The sequence below is a fragment of the Diplotaxodon limnothrissa genome, linkage group LG19 (genome assembly GCF_057381915.1).
Source record: "Diplotaxodon limnothrissa isolate DT_005_m linkage group LG19, D_limnothrissa_male_GT1.1, whole genome shotgun sequence".
Taxonomy (NCBI): domain Eukaryota; kingdom Metazoa; phylum Chordata; class Actinopteri; order Cichliformes; family Cichlidae; genus Diplotaxodon; species Diplotaxodon limnothrissa.
Window position 1 is genome coordinate 28343518 of NC_140614.1, and position 15292 is coordinate 28358809.

Below are 15292 nucleotides of genomic sequence, written 5' to 3' on the forward strand. Positions count from 1 at the left end.
TAAGAGCGCCAAAGGAAACTCACCCACTGCTTCCCCTTGATTCCTGACATGACATATCACACTTTGGCTAAGCACAATTTGAATCACAGTTACCCTACGACATGTATCCTGGCTAAGAACTGATAAGAACTAATTGCTGGAGACTTTTATGACTTTGCATAAAATTCTGAAAACCATTTGATGCAGTGTCTAAAACCTGATCACATACTAAGCACATTGACATATTCTCGATTTGTAGTGTTAAATTAATGCTGTCAGTTTTTTTTTATATAAAAATAATTTGCCACCTAAAGTTTAAAATAAAAATAACAGATTACACATGACAATAATATGACAGCCTATTGTTTGCTGAATGACAGAAACAAGATATAACATACCTTAGATTAGTTTGACATTTTCATCTTTGAAAATCCTCCAACGGTTTGGTTGTGTGGCTAATAGGAGATGTCTTGCGGCCCTGGCAGCTATTGTTTTAGGATGGGTGTCCCAGCTGAGATGATATCCTATTGCATCCCTCTAAGAAGAGGAATTTGAATATGCATGATGCATTTCTCCTAATAAAGCAGAACACCAGTCCCTTAAGAAATGAATAATTAATGCTGAGATGAATTATGTATTTAATTGACCAGGAGTTGTCCGCCATAAACCAATTAAGTGCCATTGTTGCAGCAATCTCTGGTTACCTTTGTAGTAAACAGTTTGGACAGCTCTGTCTAAAAGTGAAGGGGCTGCAGTCACTCTGCTACAGTTGTAATATACAATAGGAGTCTGTCAAAAATTTGAATGGGATACATGTTTTCTTCAAAAAAGAATACACTTCTTTGGCTTTCTATTATATTTATTATCACCATTATACACTTACAATAGATTTTGGAGGAGGGCATAAATGGTAAACCATATGGCATGGATCATGAGGAAAGATCTATAGTAGCCTTGTGTTAAACTTAAGTTGGCTTTGTCAGACAGAATATGTGTAGATTTCATTATTTTCAACATTTACATATGTTATGAGTGTATATAAATAAACACTGAGAGAAGATTGGAGTCAAACAGTAAATGTGTTTTATATTAGCGGATTAAACCTGGGAAAAAACTGCATCCCAAAAGGATGTACAGTGCTTAAAAAAGTTATTATGCATGCGAAAGTATCCTTGGGCAAGATTCCGAACCCGCAGTTACTCCCATTTATAATATGCCATAAACGTAAGAAAAAAAGGGGGAAAATAGAAATGTGTTGAAAACACGTTTAAAGCTAAAAAGTACTGAATTGAATTCACCATAACATTTCTGTCTGTTCAGGAATGAAAGTAAATAACATCAATTTGGGATCTAAAAAATGAAGATAATAACAATAATAAAAAATAAACGACATATGCTTTGTTACAGCGTACTTTACATTGGGTAGTGGCCTAATAAATTTATTAAGCAATGAAATTCACCGCTGTGTTCTGTCAATTAGTTTCTCGTTAAATACCATGAGATTGAATCAGCCAGCTGGTAATGAAAATTAAAAATGAGTTTGTTTGTTTTTTAATACAGACCTATGAGCGGTTTAGCTAAATATGTAAAACCCACTGGGGTCACCCCACTGGTTGCCTTGGTAGCACCAGAGGTTTGGTATCGAACACTAAATTAACCTTAGCTACACAATAGAAGACACGACGAAGACGTGGATACGTATCTTAATACTACACCTCTCATGTGGAAGAACTGAGAAGCTGTCTCCAGTTACGTCTCCGGAGGCCAACAGAGCTGACACATTAACTTCTGACAACAAGGGCCACCGCTGTTTGTTGTTTGAAATCGTTCCCATTAGCTAACACAAGTATGCCCAGCACAACAGGGAGAAGTGACTTGCCACCCACAAAAATAATCGTCGTCTACAGGAACGGAGATGCCTATTTTCCCGGCAGGAAAGTAGTTGTGAATCCGCGGTACGTGCCATACTTTGACAACTTTTTGACATCTCTGACCAAAGGGATTGAAGCACCTTTTGGCGCTGTGAGGAGGGTCTACACCGCCACACAAGGCCACCAAGTTCACCATCTGGATGACCTTCAGCACGGGAGTGAGTATGTCGCGGCCGGAAATGAGGCGTTCAAGAAACTGAAGTAAGTGTCATGTTTTAGGGGTGTCCTGTCTGAGTTTACTTGTATATACTGGAATCTACAGGTTTTTTCTTTAGCTTCATTTGTTGGCAAGGGGATTTGACTAGGCTGGTACTTAATATTCATTAAAACGCTCTGAATATGTCAGCTTATCTTAAATAAAGTCTAATCTGTCTTTAAATGTGATCTTTTGGACCCAGTATTTTAGTCTAGTCAGCAGAGCACTGATCTTGAGCATACTTTTACATATATAACTATTTGATTTCAATTAGTTTTATCAGATCTAAAGATGCCTTACACCCACATCCTTGCATAAGTTTCCTTGTACCTAAAGGTAATTTGATTTTTTTATTGCCTTCAAGTTATTGTGAAATAGCAGCCAAGAAGCCACAGAATAAGAAAAAAGAACAGGTAGGAGCAATGTTTTGTGTGTGTGGTCAGTTATAGTGAAACTTTTTTCATGTGTCCTTGTTTTAAGTTTAACCATTCTGCCTGAATGCTGATGCCATCCTTAAAATCTAAGTTGCTCATGAAGGTCCTGTCGAGACACATAAGATTAGATTTTGAGTGACGTGCTGAAAAAAAACCCCCCACTCAGTTCCTCCTTTATGAAATTTTCAGATCCAACCTGTTGTTCACAGCAGGATAGTAGTTTCTGCCCGCTGGAAGAGAACTGCTGATGAGTCTTGCACAATAAAGTGAGTATTGATTTTAAACTGCATACATATTTTTCCACGGTGTTAAAAGAATAATGTTCTCTGCCGTGCTGTGCAATGCAAGAAACAATTCCATTTATTTATTCATGGATCTTTGTGTGTCGTGTTTTGTTTCATAGTGTCTTCAGCAACGGAGAAGTGCTGGTTCCTCCGGCTCGAATACGGATCCCAAAGTATACCCTTAGAAGCTGGGAAAACGTTTTAGCTATGGTGACAGAGAAAGTGCGTCTTCGCACGGGTGCTGTTTTCAGGTAATGTCAGGACATTTAGTCATACATCATTTTTAAACTAGTTAACTGGAGTATCAGTGAAGGTTGTTTTCCTCTTGCCTTCTAATTTAGAACGTAATGTGATTAGTGGACACTTTACAGTCAATTTAAATGCAGAAAAATGATACTTGGGAAGGAGAGTAGAGGGACTTTTGCAATTAATTAGAGATCGAGACCATGTGTGGTTGTGATGTATTCAATAGATTTCATTCAGGCAAAGACGTAGCTGAAACTATCACTAAACATTACTGCAGTGAGTTGTTTTTCTTTATTTGAGCTTTCAGGCTTTGCACATTAAATGGACACCCTGTCTCCGGTCCCACTGAACTGGAGAACAACCACTACTATGTTGCAGTCGGTTCAGAAAAGTTTAAGGCTCTCCAATATTACCAGTGTGTCCCCAGGAGGGATTTGCTTAGGGAAAATAACATGACTGAAGGGTACGAGATGTGATCTTTCATGGCTTTTTCTATATGTCCAGAATAAACACTGGATTTGATTTTATTTCGATAAAGAAAGCAAAAATGTGTTTGTCAGTATTGTTTTTCCTTTTCTTCCCTGCAGCCAAGGCATCCTGCCCAGTACCAAAATCAAAAGATGTGCAAAGAATGTGGTGAGTGTTGATGCACTTTGCCATCTGGTCCTTCACGTTCTCCTAACGTGCTAAATTGGTACCCTTTTCCCCCTGAACTCCCTCCGGGTCATTGTTGTAACACTTTGTTAGACTCACAGTTGAAAAGCGTATCTTTGCACACACAGCATTTCAATTAACATTTCCCACGTGTGAGACTTGTTGTGGGGGCGCAATTCGTTATGAAACACCACTATCATCAATCACTGTCTGCAGGAGGCATTGAGTTACCGTTGCTTTCCAGTTTGATGGGTAATTCCCACAGAGACAGGCTGGCCCACTTGATCAAGTGCAGTGAGCCTCATAGACAGATCATATGCACAAGGGGGACTTCGTTTACAGCAAACTAAAAGAAAAAGAAATCTCTTATTCAAACAAGAGCTGGGACTATTTGTATTGTGATTAAGTTGACAGTGAAATGCTGCGAACCCATACGGGGATTGCGCTGCTGTGGGCCCGAGATGAACACCAAATCACGTGATGAAGATGAGAACATGCCCACTCAGCAGGTCTAGGTAGAGATGGGCCCCACTGTGACAAATGTGCCTGACATGTGATTTTTATAACCATGAAAGATGACAGTGCTCTGGCAGATGTCAATTTTTGTTAGATATAGAAAAATGTCCCTTGCTTTATCTCCAGCTTTATCTGCATTGGATTGCCTTTGAATTTAGAAATAATTTGAATATTTATTAGTTATATATAAAAGATCTCTTCATTATATTAACAGCTATGCAGCCATAAAGCAGTAGATGAAAATTACATTGTTACGCAACTTTGCTTATCTGATACATTAGCTAATAAGACACAACAACCACAACTTTTGCCATTTCACTTAATACCATGAGGTGGAGACAGAGACAGAGCTATGCCTGTGTTTTGCATCCTTCGTTTCAGTGTAGTGTTAGTCATTCACTAGACATGAGGCTGCCACATTTTACTTTCCTCGCCTCTGTGTCTGATCCCTCATGAATTTGTAAACATGATCTGACCAGTTAATAAGGGCCTTTCAGAGGGGGAGATATGCAAGTGACAAAAAATTACCCAATCTGTCTTGATCTGTCAGCTGTTTAGCTTACTGATTACACATACATTTATAGGGTCGTGTCCATCATTAATTTCAGTTTGACCTTACAAAACAACAGCAGTCTGATTTGAAACGCCCGTAAAAAAAGACCCTTTAAACATGCCCACTGAGGTTGTGTAAAATGTAACCTTGCTCTGCACGGGAGCCGTGTCTGTCCTGTCCGCACCGGCGGCGGACCCGTTTCTGCACTGCTGGACGGGACATCTGGTGTGGAGCAACCACCGACTAAACTGACAGCTCTGCAGAGTGTAATAATGAAACTCTCCAGCACATCGTGTTCCCATTGGAAGCAAGCATGCTGTATATGCTGAGTTAAGTGTTTTACAGACATGATGAGGTAGAAACTTTTGAGGTAGACATAGCATAAAGAGAAGATTAATAGGGGAGAGAGGAATACAAAGAGACAAAGCGAAAAAGAGAACAACGGCGTGCATCGTGCAGTACACTTAGTTATTATGGCAATCGTTATTATGGCAGTTAAGCAGTGCTTTATATGTGCGCCACATAAAGAGCCCTGTGTAAAAAAAAAAAAAAAAAGCCCAGAAAGGCTGACTAAACCTTTAATATCTGTGCTTTCTGACATCATTGATGATTTGCTGCTTCTCCTCGTTTCCTCTGTTTCCCATGTATGAGCTCATTGGTTAGGGGAAATAGCAATGCCCCGAGGAAGACTTTACCCCCTCGCTGCTGCCAGTGTGTCTACTCACTGAGGACTCGGCCCTGGGAGTGGCTCAGACTGATATCACAGTCAGTATGGCTGGAGGCTGGTCAGTCCAATTGTTTAGGACCCCCTTTTTTCCCCTGGCTATCATATCACCGTGTCCTCTTGTTGACTCCAGTTTTTGGCCACACGAGAGAGCCACAGATTACTTGCTGTCCAGCCCTCCTGAGCCCCCTTCACACTAACTCTAGCACTCTCTTTGTCTTTCTCTCTCTCTGTCTCTGGAGCCTGATGACACACACAGTTGTCTGCTCCCGCAGGACCTGGTACTGTAGATATGTAATGCAGACCGAGAGGCTATACTGTATGACCTCAGCTTTTCCACTGCCATGTCTCTACTTCTGCTGCTGCTTGTTTTTGCAATCTTCCGGCTCCTTCAGCACCCCTCGTCCTCTGCTTTCTCCTCCCCTGTGCCCTGCTTGCCACTCTCCCTGAGCGAGACAGCTTTGGATTGAGCTCGGTTTATTTAAATACCATCTATTTACATCTCACCGCAAGCAAGAAAACAAGCTGCTCAATATTTGATGGGCCAGATAGAGTTTGATTTAAAACTTTATCGCAAAGTTGTTTCACATCACTCGCAGATGAACCGAGGTTACAGGAGCTGAATTAGCAGCTTATCACCACGACAGTGCCACTGCTCCTCTGTCTTTGATCTCATGCGGCCGCGGACACCGCCGCGCTAGAACATGAACTCTCTTTCAACTCTCCTCCTCTGAATATAGCAGACAAACTTCACACTTCTTTTGTTCTTTTACTTTTTTTTTTCTCCCTCAGCCCACTAACGGCTGTATAAATTCAAAAGAATATCAACAGACTTTGCCTCTGCATTAAAGTAAGCAAACAAGTGCAGAAACAACGCCGCTATTCCCCGGACTCCATGTTAGTGAGCTTGCAAACACCACTGCCAGAAGTGTATTCTGGTGGAAGCCCGAGATCACTACACTATCCCCCGAGCCAGCCCAGGGATCCTGCAGTAAAGAGCACTGTAGCTGAAAAGTCACATTAAGTCAGCTCTCTCTCTCGATCTCTATGTCTGTGTCTCTCATTCTCTGTAAGGGAGACATACCTCACCTTGCTACCTGCGGAGGGGATGAGGAGCCTGCGAGGAGAAAATTGCCTTTTGTGGAAGCATTAATTCAGATGTGTACCCTGCTGTCTGAACATCACTGAACTCTCCCCACTGCTCTCTCTCTCTCTTCTCTTCCTCTCTCACTCCTTTGCTCTCCCACCATGCAACTGAGTCCCAAACCTTTTTTTTCCTCCCCTCCCCATCAATAACCTTCTGCTGTCTGCTGCTGAAGAATAAGTTATTCCCTACGACTCCCTCCCTTTCCCTTTAAGCTTGTTTGGATTTTCATTGTTTGATCTGGGTTGATAAATAAGACAAATGCAGTTAGAAATTCATGGCTGCCCTATTTCATCAATAAATGATTAGTTTGCCACGCTCCCTAGTGATTGATAGGTTGTGCACGGGATGTATTGGAACCAGATGAATTCAATACAGTAGGAGTCAGCGGGGAGTTACAAAACATATCAGCTCATGAAAAATTGAGGTCAATGGAAAATGTAAAAAAGCTGCTGAAAAAAGAGGAGAAACAAGCCTTCCTGTCTTGTTTTCTTGTTTTACTTCTTCCTCTTTACAAAATGAGCGATAAGTCAATGATGAATCACAGACCGAATGTGAGGACATATACCTTAATCCGGGCCTCTCTGCTCTCCTCTCTTTTGTACCTCCATGTGGTTTGCTCAGACAAGCTCTGGAGAAGACCTTGAGCACACAGCCAGGGGCCAGACAAAGAAACTCACAGCCAAGGCAGAGAGAACCAAACAACAAGGGCAGGTGTCCAAGAACCCAGTTCTCTTCCCCCCAGTGGGTAAGCAGAGCACTATAGAAATATTGTCTTTACTGCCTCGCTCTCTAGCCCCTCTGTCCGCAGAGTTTTTGTTTTCTTTCTTTCTTTTTTGTTGTTGTTGTTGTTCTTCAACACTTTCTTCTTCGCTATGATGACAGAAAGAAACCTGTTGGATTTTGAAGACCATCTATGCGCTTTGTGTAAAGCATGTTTGTGTTTGCAACTGTACATTTGTAAGTCTTCTGTGTGTGTAAGTAAAGAGATGTAACTCCTAGTCTGTGCTGATAATGCAGAAAATCTGCCATTTGGCAGGTGAAGGAGATTTCTTTGGAATCTCAGCCTGTTCTTTTTAAGTCCAAACAGAACAGAGCTGTGCGCCGTTTCAAAGGAACACTGCTCTTTTCTGTGAATATTAATAAAGAAAAAGACTTCAAACACTATCAAGGGGGCTTAAATCATAGATGAATTCAATCAGGCCATTTTGTTGAATACGTATCCTGAAAGCCTGGTTAACTATCTAGGGGGAAACAAAAATGCTCTTATTTTCTCTTGATGCAGGAATCAAGATGGTAATGAGTTATTAATCTTAAGCAACACTGACAGAAGTAAAGACAAATATTCTTTGTGTGCTTTAAATGTGATACTCAGTATATCAATAATAATAACACTGTCTGTATCTACTCATGCAGTTGTTGTTGTGCCATCTGTGCGCAGTAGTACGATTGCTTCACTTGAAAAACACATACTGGTATGGTAGCATTCGCAGGCTAATTGCTACTGTTTGAATCCTGCCATGATTTCATATGTTGTGACTGAGATACTCAGTTCTCAGGACACATTTCTGCTTACTACTGTATCTGTAACCACATTAGCAAAGTCCCTAAAGTTAAAAAGCAAAGTTTTATGTCTTCTTTATAATTATATCAGCTCTTAAAACCCTTCATACAGACAATAGCTCTGTGCAGTGTTCACAAGATTAATCTGGAATGAGGTCAGAGATTTAAGACTTTTTATAGATTTCTAGACAAAAAAGTAATTCTAAGCTTTTTTGTGGTTGTGTAAATGTCTCTTTTCACTTAACACATGAAGCAGAGGCATTTTTTGTTTACATTGTCTTTTAGTGTTTTCGATGATAAATCTTGCATGTGTGGTTATTTATTATTTAAATTAAATTACTTAGGGCAATTGAAGTAGATTTAAGTTCAAGAGCATGTTTCATTATTCACATTCTACGCCGTATCAGATCTAGCAGACGAAAAGGAATTTGTTTACAAGGGTGACGTTGCTGTATGAGGCACGTCCCCACATGCATCAAGAGCAGCCTGTCACTGTCAGGATGTAACCCTGGACCAAAAGTTCACGCCGGCTGGCCATATTTGTGGCAGGGCAGCTGTGGCTTTCTGTGGCCCTTAAGTCTGGGGGACCACTATAAATAAATAAATGGCTTGACAGCAACATTGATCTCTTGTGAAGTTGAACGGGAGTAGAGAGGAGAGAGAAAGCGAGTGTGTAGAAGAATGAGACGGCGACTGCCAGCAGATGAGGTAATTGTGATTAATCACTTTTCTCAGAGGGCAGCGTGTTCAATGCACAAAACAAAAGGAGTGAGATGGCAGGAGCAGCAGAGGTGCAGGAAGACCGCCAGTTGAAGGTGGATCTGCCAATTGATCAGGTAAAACATAATCCCATACTGTAGCGCTACAGTCTGATGAGGTCCTTAAAGCTCGCAGTTATTTAACAGCTTGGCCTGATATCAGACAGGAAATAAGAAGTGATTTGAGTGTGAAAACACAGCACTGCCAGAGAAAAACATAACCCACGTGAACATGGAGAAACATGTAAAGCTCCTTGGCTCCTTGCGGATTTTATTACGCTTTATATGTCAGTTATTATAATTTTTACAGCTCGTCATTGGAGACACACTAAAGTATACAAGTTGATCATCACAACAAGCTGTTTGCATTTGATGTAAAATGAAAGGGTTAGATGAAAGACGTGCCTGCAGCTTTAGTAACCTCTCTCCCCCCCATCGGTGTTCTTCCTATTAAGCTTTACCTTTCTGTATGTTTCCCAACATCAAACGGAATTGCGAATATACTTCTAGTACAGTATAATACTATTTTCTGCTCAGAATAAGGGCTCATGAATGCTCAGCAGAACAAGCTACATAAATATATAAATATTGTAAAATCAATACAGCACTACAGTACAGTGTAAGCCAAAGGGGATCTTGTGTGTTTTTTCCCCCTCCCTGCAGGTTGAGGCCAAGATAGTTGAAGAGGAGTATGAAGATGGGAATCGTTGTGCGAGTTCCTGCAAGGCCTCCCTCCGTGATTCAGATGACTCGAGTACGCAAAGGTCTTCCACCACAGATTCCGGGAAAAATGTAAGTACACTTATTATTAGTTTAATGCAGTTTTACATTTTTTTTTTTTTACTTTTTGCATTTTTACTTTATTATTATGTCCAATTTTCTCATTTCCTTTTGGATTAGGTCACATAAAAAATGGTCTAACCAGCAATTATGGTAATGATCATTTCCATAATTGTAATAGGGTCACATAGACCTGCTTTCAGCAACTATACTTTCACTTAATGCACGTGTAACATTTTTTTCTGTCTCCATGGTTATTTTGGTGTATTTGCTATTTACTAACACAATCTTTCTAAGGGGCAGAAGGGAACATTAAAAGGTACAGAACACATTACTAGTACTACAAAGGATTTAAATTACCTGTGTCTCAGTTACGTTTTTGTAGGACGCGTTTAGAGCCAAGCTGTCGCCCCAGATACTGCAAATCATGGAGTTTTCATGGTTGAAAAAGAGGCCCATAATAATAATATGCAGTTGTATTTGATGTCTGTCCTTTACTCTGGTTATTGTGCGCATTAACATTGATGAAGTGGCGAGTGAGCTGTGTATACAGATGTTGTTGCACGGATCTGTGGTCCCCCCGAAATTACACTCATTTAAATAAACTTATTTTGCTCTAATAATCCTCGAGGGACAGCGATATGAAGCCGTGTAACTGTGATAAATGCACACAATAGTTGGGTGATATTACTATTCCATGCAATTTCATTCGGCTTTGAAATGAGAAGATATTGAGTCTTATTTAAGCAATCAATAACCTAGAACATTTCGTTTTAATGAAAACTATAATTTTAAGCAGTGGCAATTACACCGTAGGGGAATGTTTTGGTGTGGTGATGATTTTGCTGCCGTATGCACTTTTGCAATAAAGATATTCTTCGTGGGATAATTATTGACTTCTGGGGGTCGGTTATGACCCTGGCTAAAGACCTCATCAATAGCTTAATTCATTACTTATCACTTTTAGTCATACATGAATATTGCTGATTCAGATTTACTATGGATTGGGGTGGAGTGACCATTAGATAATGGGAAATAATAATAATGATAATCCCTGTATGGACTCAGCTATGTTTGCAATAATCATCTTGCCAAGTAGCTTTTGATCTGTCAGCGAATGGAGAGTGGCATAAGATGGAATTTTAGCTGAAAGAACAAATCCTAAGCAAAAATAACTCTAGTTTGCAGTAAAAGTGTGTCAGCACTTTTAATCAGACCGGCTGCCTTACCAAACTTTGATTTGTTTATGTTCATTAATGTTTTATCAGCACTGTACTTACATTATAGTTAAATGCCTTTGTCAAGCCAGAAATAATAGCTCTGCAGGTAAGACTTACCTTACCTAACGTCTAATCATCCTTCATGCATACTCATACTTGTTTTTTCCCACTGAGGCCAAACAAGCTGTCGCTGTCTCGTTGTCAGCAACCTCATCATTTAGAGGGCTGTGAATAATAATGAGGGATAACTGCACTGCTATGACTCATACGTTCAGCTGAGTCCAGACAGATTTCCTCCCACTCCGGTGCTCGTGAAATGCCCCGTGTACTCTGTATACGTGCATGTATATGGTAGATATTGATGACCAAATTCAATTACATGATTACATTTTCAGTTGAAGCTTTAAATGATTTATTGCAGTGCATTTAAATAGTGAATACATTTGCAGACAGTACAGCGGTGAGGCGGTGCTGTGCATGTGGTATTGACCTGTGTGGTCCAGGCCAAGGAAAGAATAACGAGATTCAGCGTCTCTGCCAAGTGGAGATGTCCGCTGAGAGTGAACACAGGCTATCTTGGTGTTAGGAAGCAAAGGATGGCGGGCTGGAGCTTGATGCACATTTATCAAAGCTGCTCTTACACTCACTCCACTGACTTTTGTTGGGCTCTCTGCAGGTTGGCTTTTCCTTTAGAGTGCACTCTGTTAAGGATCTGATTGATTTCATGATGGCCTACTCTGTCTGTATTGTAGATGTCATACACTTTGAGGAAATGTGGACAAGGGTAGATTTGTACTCACCAGTGTAATATTGTGTTCACAATTATCATTTGTTTTGATTTAACAGTATCGGCTGATTTATCAGCCAGTCGGCTAAGCATTTTTTCTTAATTAATATTGTTGGAAATGCCAATGAAACTAGGTATGCTTGATCAATTGCCTTCCTCTCCTTAAGAATTTTGTGATAAAAAAAATCAAATCAATATTGACCACACCATTGATCCATTCCTCTTCTTTCTCCGTTGCATTTGTCTTTCATCTGTTTTCCTGCTGCTCTTCCATGAAGCTTAGGTTAGCCATTTCATAGACCTTAGTCTCCACATGCAAGGTCAACTATAATCAACTCTAGACAATGTCACCGCCTTGCTTTTCCAGAGAGCTAAGCGGAGGAAGACGACTCCTCTGGGCTTTTAAGGACCTGCAGTATTATACCATTCAATTACTGTTCATTAGACAGTGTACAGCCATTAATCAGACTGAGATGTTCTGCTAGTCCTCAGCGGGGACAATGAACTGGGGAAATTTATTCTGGCTTCCTGTCTAGGCCACTGTTTAGTGGTAGGGAGAGAGATGACACATGGGAGCGCGCTGAAGCTTTCAGTGCTCCACTCTCCCTGGTATCTGTTTTCAAGTGAACTTCTTCACTTCACGCAGCCCCGTCGCTGAATTTCAAAAACACGGGCTTTGTCAGAGATTTACTGCATATGTGGGAGAGTATTACAAATCTGATATATCACCGAAAGGGGAGAAAGCTGACAGATTAACTGATTAGCGCTTCATATGCATTGAATATGACTAGATGATGATATGAAAAGTGGATTTATGTTTTCCAGGAGGCTAAAGAGAGGGAGGCGTCTTCCAAGCTCGGCAGAACACGGTCGCAGATGTCCCTGTTTTTCAAGGGTATGTTCATCAAAGCATAAAGCCTGGTAGGAGATCAGTGGCAGCCCCCATGTTCCTCTCCACAGCACCTAATGCACCCATAAAGAGACCGCTAATACACTCGGCATTACCAGTTCCTCCCTGACATTGCATGTCGCTGGAACCGCAACCACCTCTCAACATCTGGGAGAGCTTTATAGCGTGCTTTATGGAGAGCATGTGGTTGAGTTTTTTTTCTTTTTGACTCCCTAATCTAAGATGACTTATTCTAGTATTAAAGGCACCTGCACATCAAGGTGTGCCATGCTCAGGGCTGGCATTGTTCACCACTCTTTATATTTCCCATGTTGTTTGCAATCTTGAACCATTCAGACAGAATAAGAATTATACATACTTATGTTACCATTAGGAAAAATTTTTTTTTAATTGGCTTTACATGAGCTGGCCTTTATATAATTATTTAAAAAAGAACATATCTGAATGAATTATGAAAAAAATGTACCATGAACTTTTTTTCCCCTTTTTATGGAGGTGAGAGTAACCTAGCTGAACCTCAACCAAAACAATGACATTCTCCTTTCTTGGGGAATGTGCCTTGCAGTTGGTTCAAGCAATTTCGTTATAATTGCCTACAGAACATTGGCTTTGATTTTTAGGACCATTCACTGGTTTCACAATATCGTCTTCTGTCCCTGGAGGAAATTCCGAAGGTGACTAAATAAAGCAGGATGCGAATCCCTGCAGGTGGTTATCTCTGTCTGCCCTTCAGTTTGAGGTTCGCTCTGTCGGTGTCCAGGAAATCACTGCATCCAGCGCTAACAGCGGGCCTCCTACCTCCCTCATCTGCCATCCATATACACTCACATATGCACAGAGTTATCTAACAGACAGGAGGTTAGATTAAATGTTTCTCTTATACAGCTGCACATGATTTTTGTGTACATACATGCATTCTCTTTCAATTATCTTCATATTGATAGTAGCAGAGGATGCAAGGCAGCCCCGTACACTCCAGTGAGTGATTTCCCTGCAGAATATCAGTGGGCACTACAGGGGGCATTCGAAATAAATCACAGCACGTTATTGCTTGCCGACTTGAGACCCACATCCACATTTTTCTGTCCCTATCACATTGCGTTGTTGTTGCTGTTTATGAATTGTTCTGCATCATTCATACCTCATATTCTCCAGCTGTCACAGTGGATCTGCAGATGACACAGATGCACAGCATAACTGGAGAGTCAGCGGAGGGAAAAGGGATGTGATAGGAAATGCAAGTTATCTCTAACAGAATCATACCTGCCTGCCACCTGCTTTGCATCAAAATGTCAATATGTGAACGAGTTTTTATTCTAGAAGGTTTTTTTGGCACAGTTTTCTAAGAGCAAATCAACCATCAAAGCATTTGGCCTGCTTTTTTCCACATTTTTTTTTTAACTCAGGAGAATTGCGTCTTGATGTCCACATATAATAGGAAGAGAAACTGGCTTCAGTTTGGTGGAAATTCTCCTTCAAAAGTTATTGGCACCATGTACAATGGCTTTATAATTTATGAGAACTGTTAGGCCCTCTGACAGAAGTTGTAAAGCATCTTGACTGATTGGGTAGATATAGGATGTGTGCAGTCATGGCATATTGTTGCCTGCATGTGCGTGCGGCATGCACAGTTCCACGGCTTGCTCTGTCACAGATAAATTACTCCACACAGTCAAATTAAGTTGTTGTAAATCACCTCGTGGACCCGAGACTAGTCCTGAGTGACGACCTTTACGCCTATTTGACTTTAACTCTTATTTATGTTAATCACATCTGTATTATGCCCACAGTAAAACTGTGTCATATTTGAAAAGGTCATTGTTTTCTGGAAAAGAATAGAACTGTGACACACACACACACACACACACACACACACACACACACACACACACACACACACACACACACACACACACACACACACACACACACACACACACAAGCTTTGTTTATTAGCACGTGAAGTAAGACTTCAAAATTTTGCATGGTTACCAGTTTTTGTGTTTTTCTTTTTCAAACTCTTTTTACAGGAAGAAAATTGAAACTTCAACATTAGTTGTTTAGATCTGCATGAGATTCACTCCAGAGGTATGCTCTATAAAAACACTATAAATGATTTCATCGATTGAACTTTTAGCTCAAATGCACAAAATATATTGTTGTGTAGTCGAGCTGCATATAAAGCACAGCAGTGTTCATTAATCATACAGCATGTACAAATTATAACAATTTGTGCACGTTACGATTACCTGGTGGGAAATGATTATGAAATCCCCGTACGAAGAGTCTGATTATAGCTTTGGCAGTAAATAATCTCATGTTCAATGGCTGTTAATCCCGTTTACTACAGAATATATAGCATATTCTTCATTTGCTTTTTATTATCTTTCAGTTTTTATTAAATCAAATATCAGACTGTCTCCACTTCCAATGACAAAAAGCAGCCTTTCTTCAAAGTTGGAAGAAAACATATGCTTTTCTTCTTATTCAGCATATACATGTCGTGAGTGGCCTTCAAGAAGCTGCGCGTCTCAATAGCAGTATGTTTTTTTTCTCTATAATTTACCATGGTGAAGAATAAGAAGGACCAAAGGCTGTGTGTTAGAAATCAGC

The 15292-nt window shown here is 40.4% G+C and overlaps 1 protein-coding gene across 2 annotated transcripts; it reads left to right on the forward strand.

The window, feature by feature from the left end:
* The first annotated feature begins 1827 nt into the window (after nucleotides 1-1827).
* Nucleotides 1828-14735, forward strand: dcdc2c (doublecortin domain containing 2C). 2 transcript variants are annotated; one of them, XM_085343596.1, is made up of 11 exons: nucleotides 1828-2111; nucleotides 2471-2519; nucleotides 2730-2806; nucleotides 2944-3075; nucleotides 3378-3533; nucleotides 3658-3706; nucleotides 7286-7409; nucleotides 8960-9060; nucleotides 9646-9774; nucleotides 12595-12664; nucleotides 14710-14735. In XM_085343596.1, exons 1-11 carry the CDS (start codon nucleotides 1828-1830, stop codon nucleotides 14733-14735), a joined length of 1197 nt encoding a protein of 398 aa, XP_085199722.1. The 2 variants fall into 2 exon arrangements, with proteins under 2 accessions (XP_085199722.1, XP_085199721.1); XM_085343595.1 differs by lacking the exon at nucleotides 14710-14735 and adding an exon at nucleotides 5049-5057 and having other exon boundaries at nucleotides 12595-12684.
* Nucleotides 14736-15292: the final 557 nt, after the last annotated feature.

Coding starts and splice junctions, on each gene's coding strand:
- dcdc2c (XM_085343595.1), top strand. CDS start 1,828: ATGCCCAGCACAACAGGGAGAAGTGACTTGCCACCCACAAAAATAATC. Junction 2,520..2,729: donor AGAATAAGAAAAAAGAACAG/GTAGGAGCAATG, acceptor TGAAATTTTCAG/ATCCAACCTGTTGTTCACAG. Junction 9,061..9,645: donor TGGATCTGCCAATTGATCAG/GTAAAACATAAT, acceptor CCCTCCCTGCAG/GTTGAGGCCAAGATAGTTGA.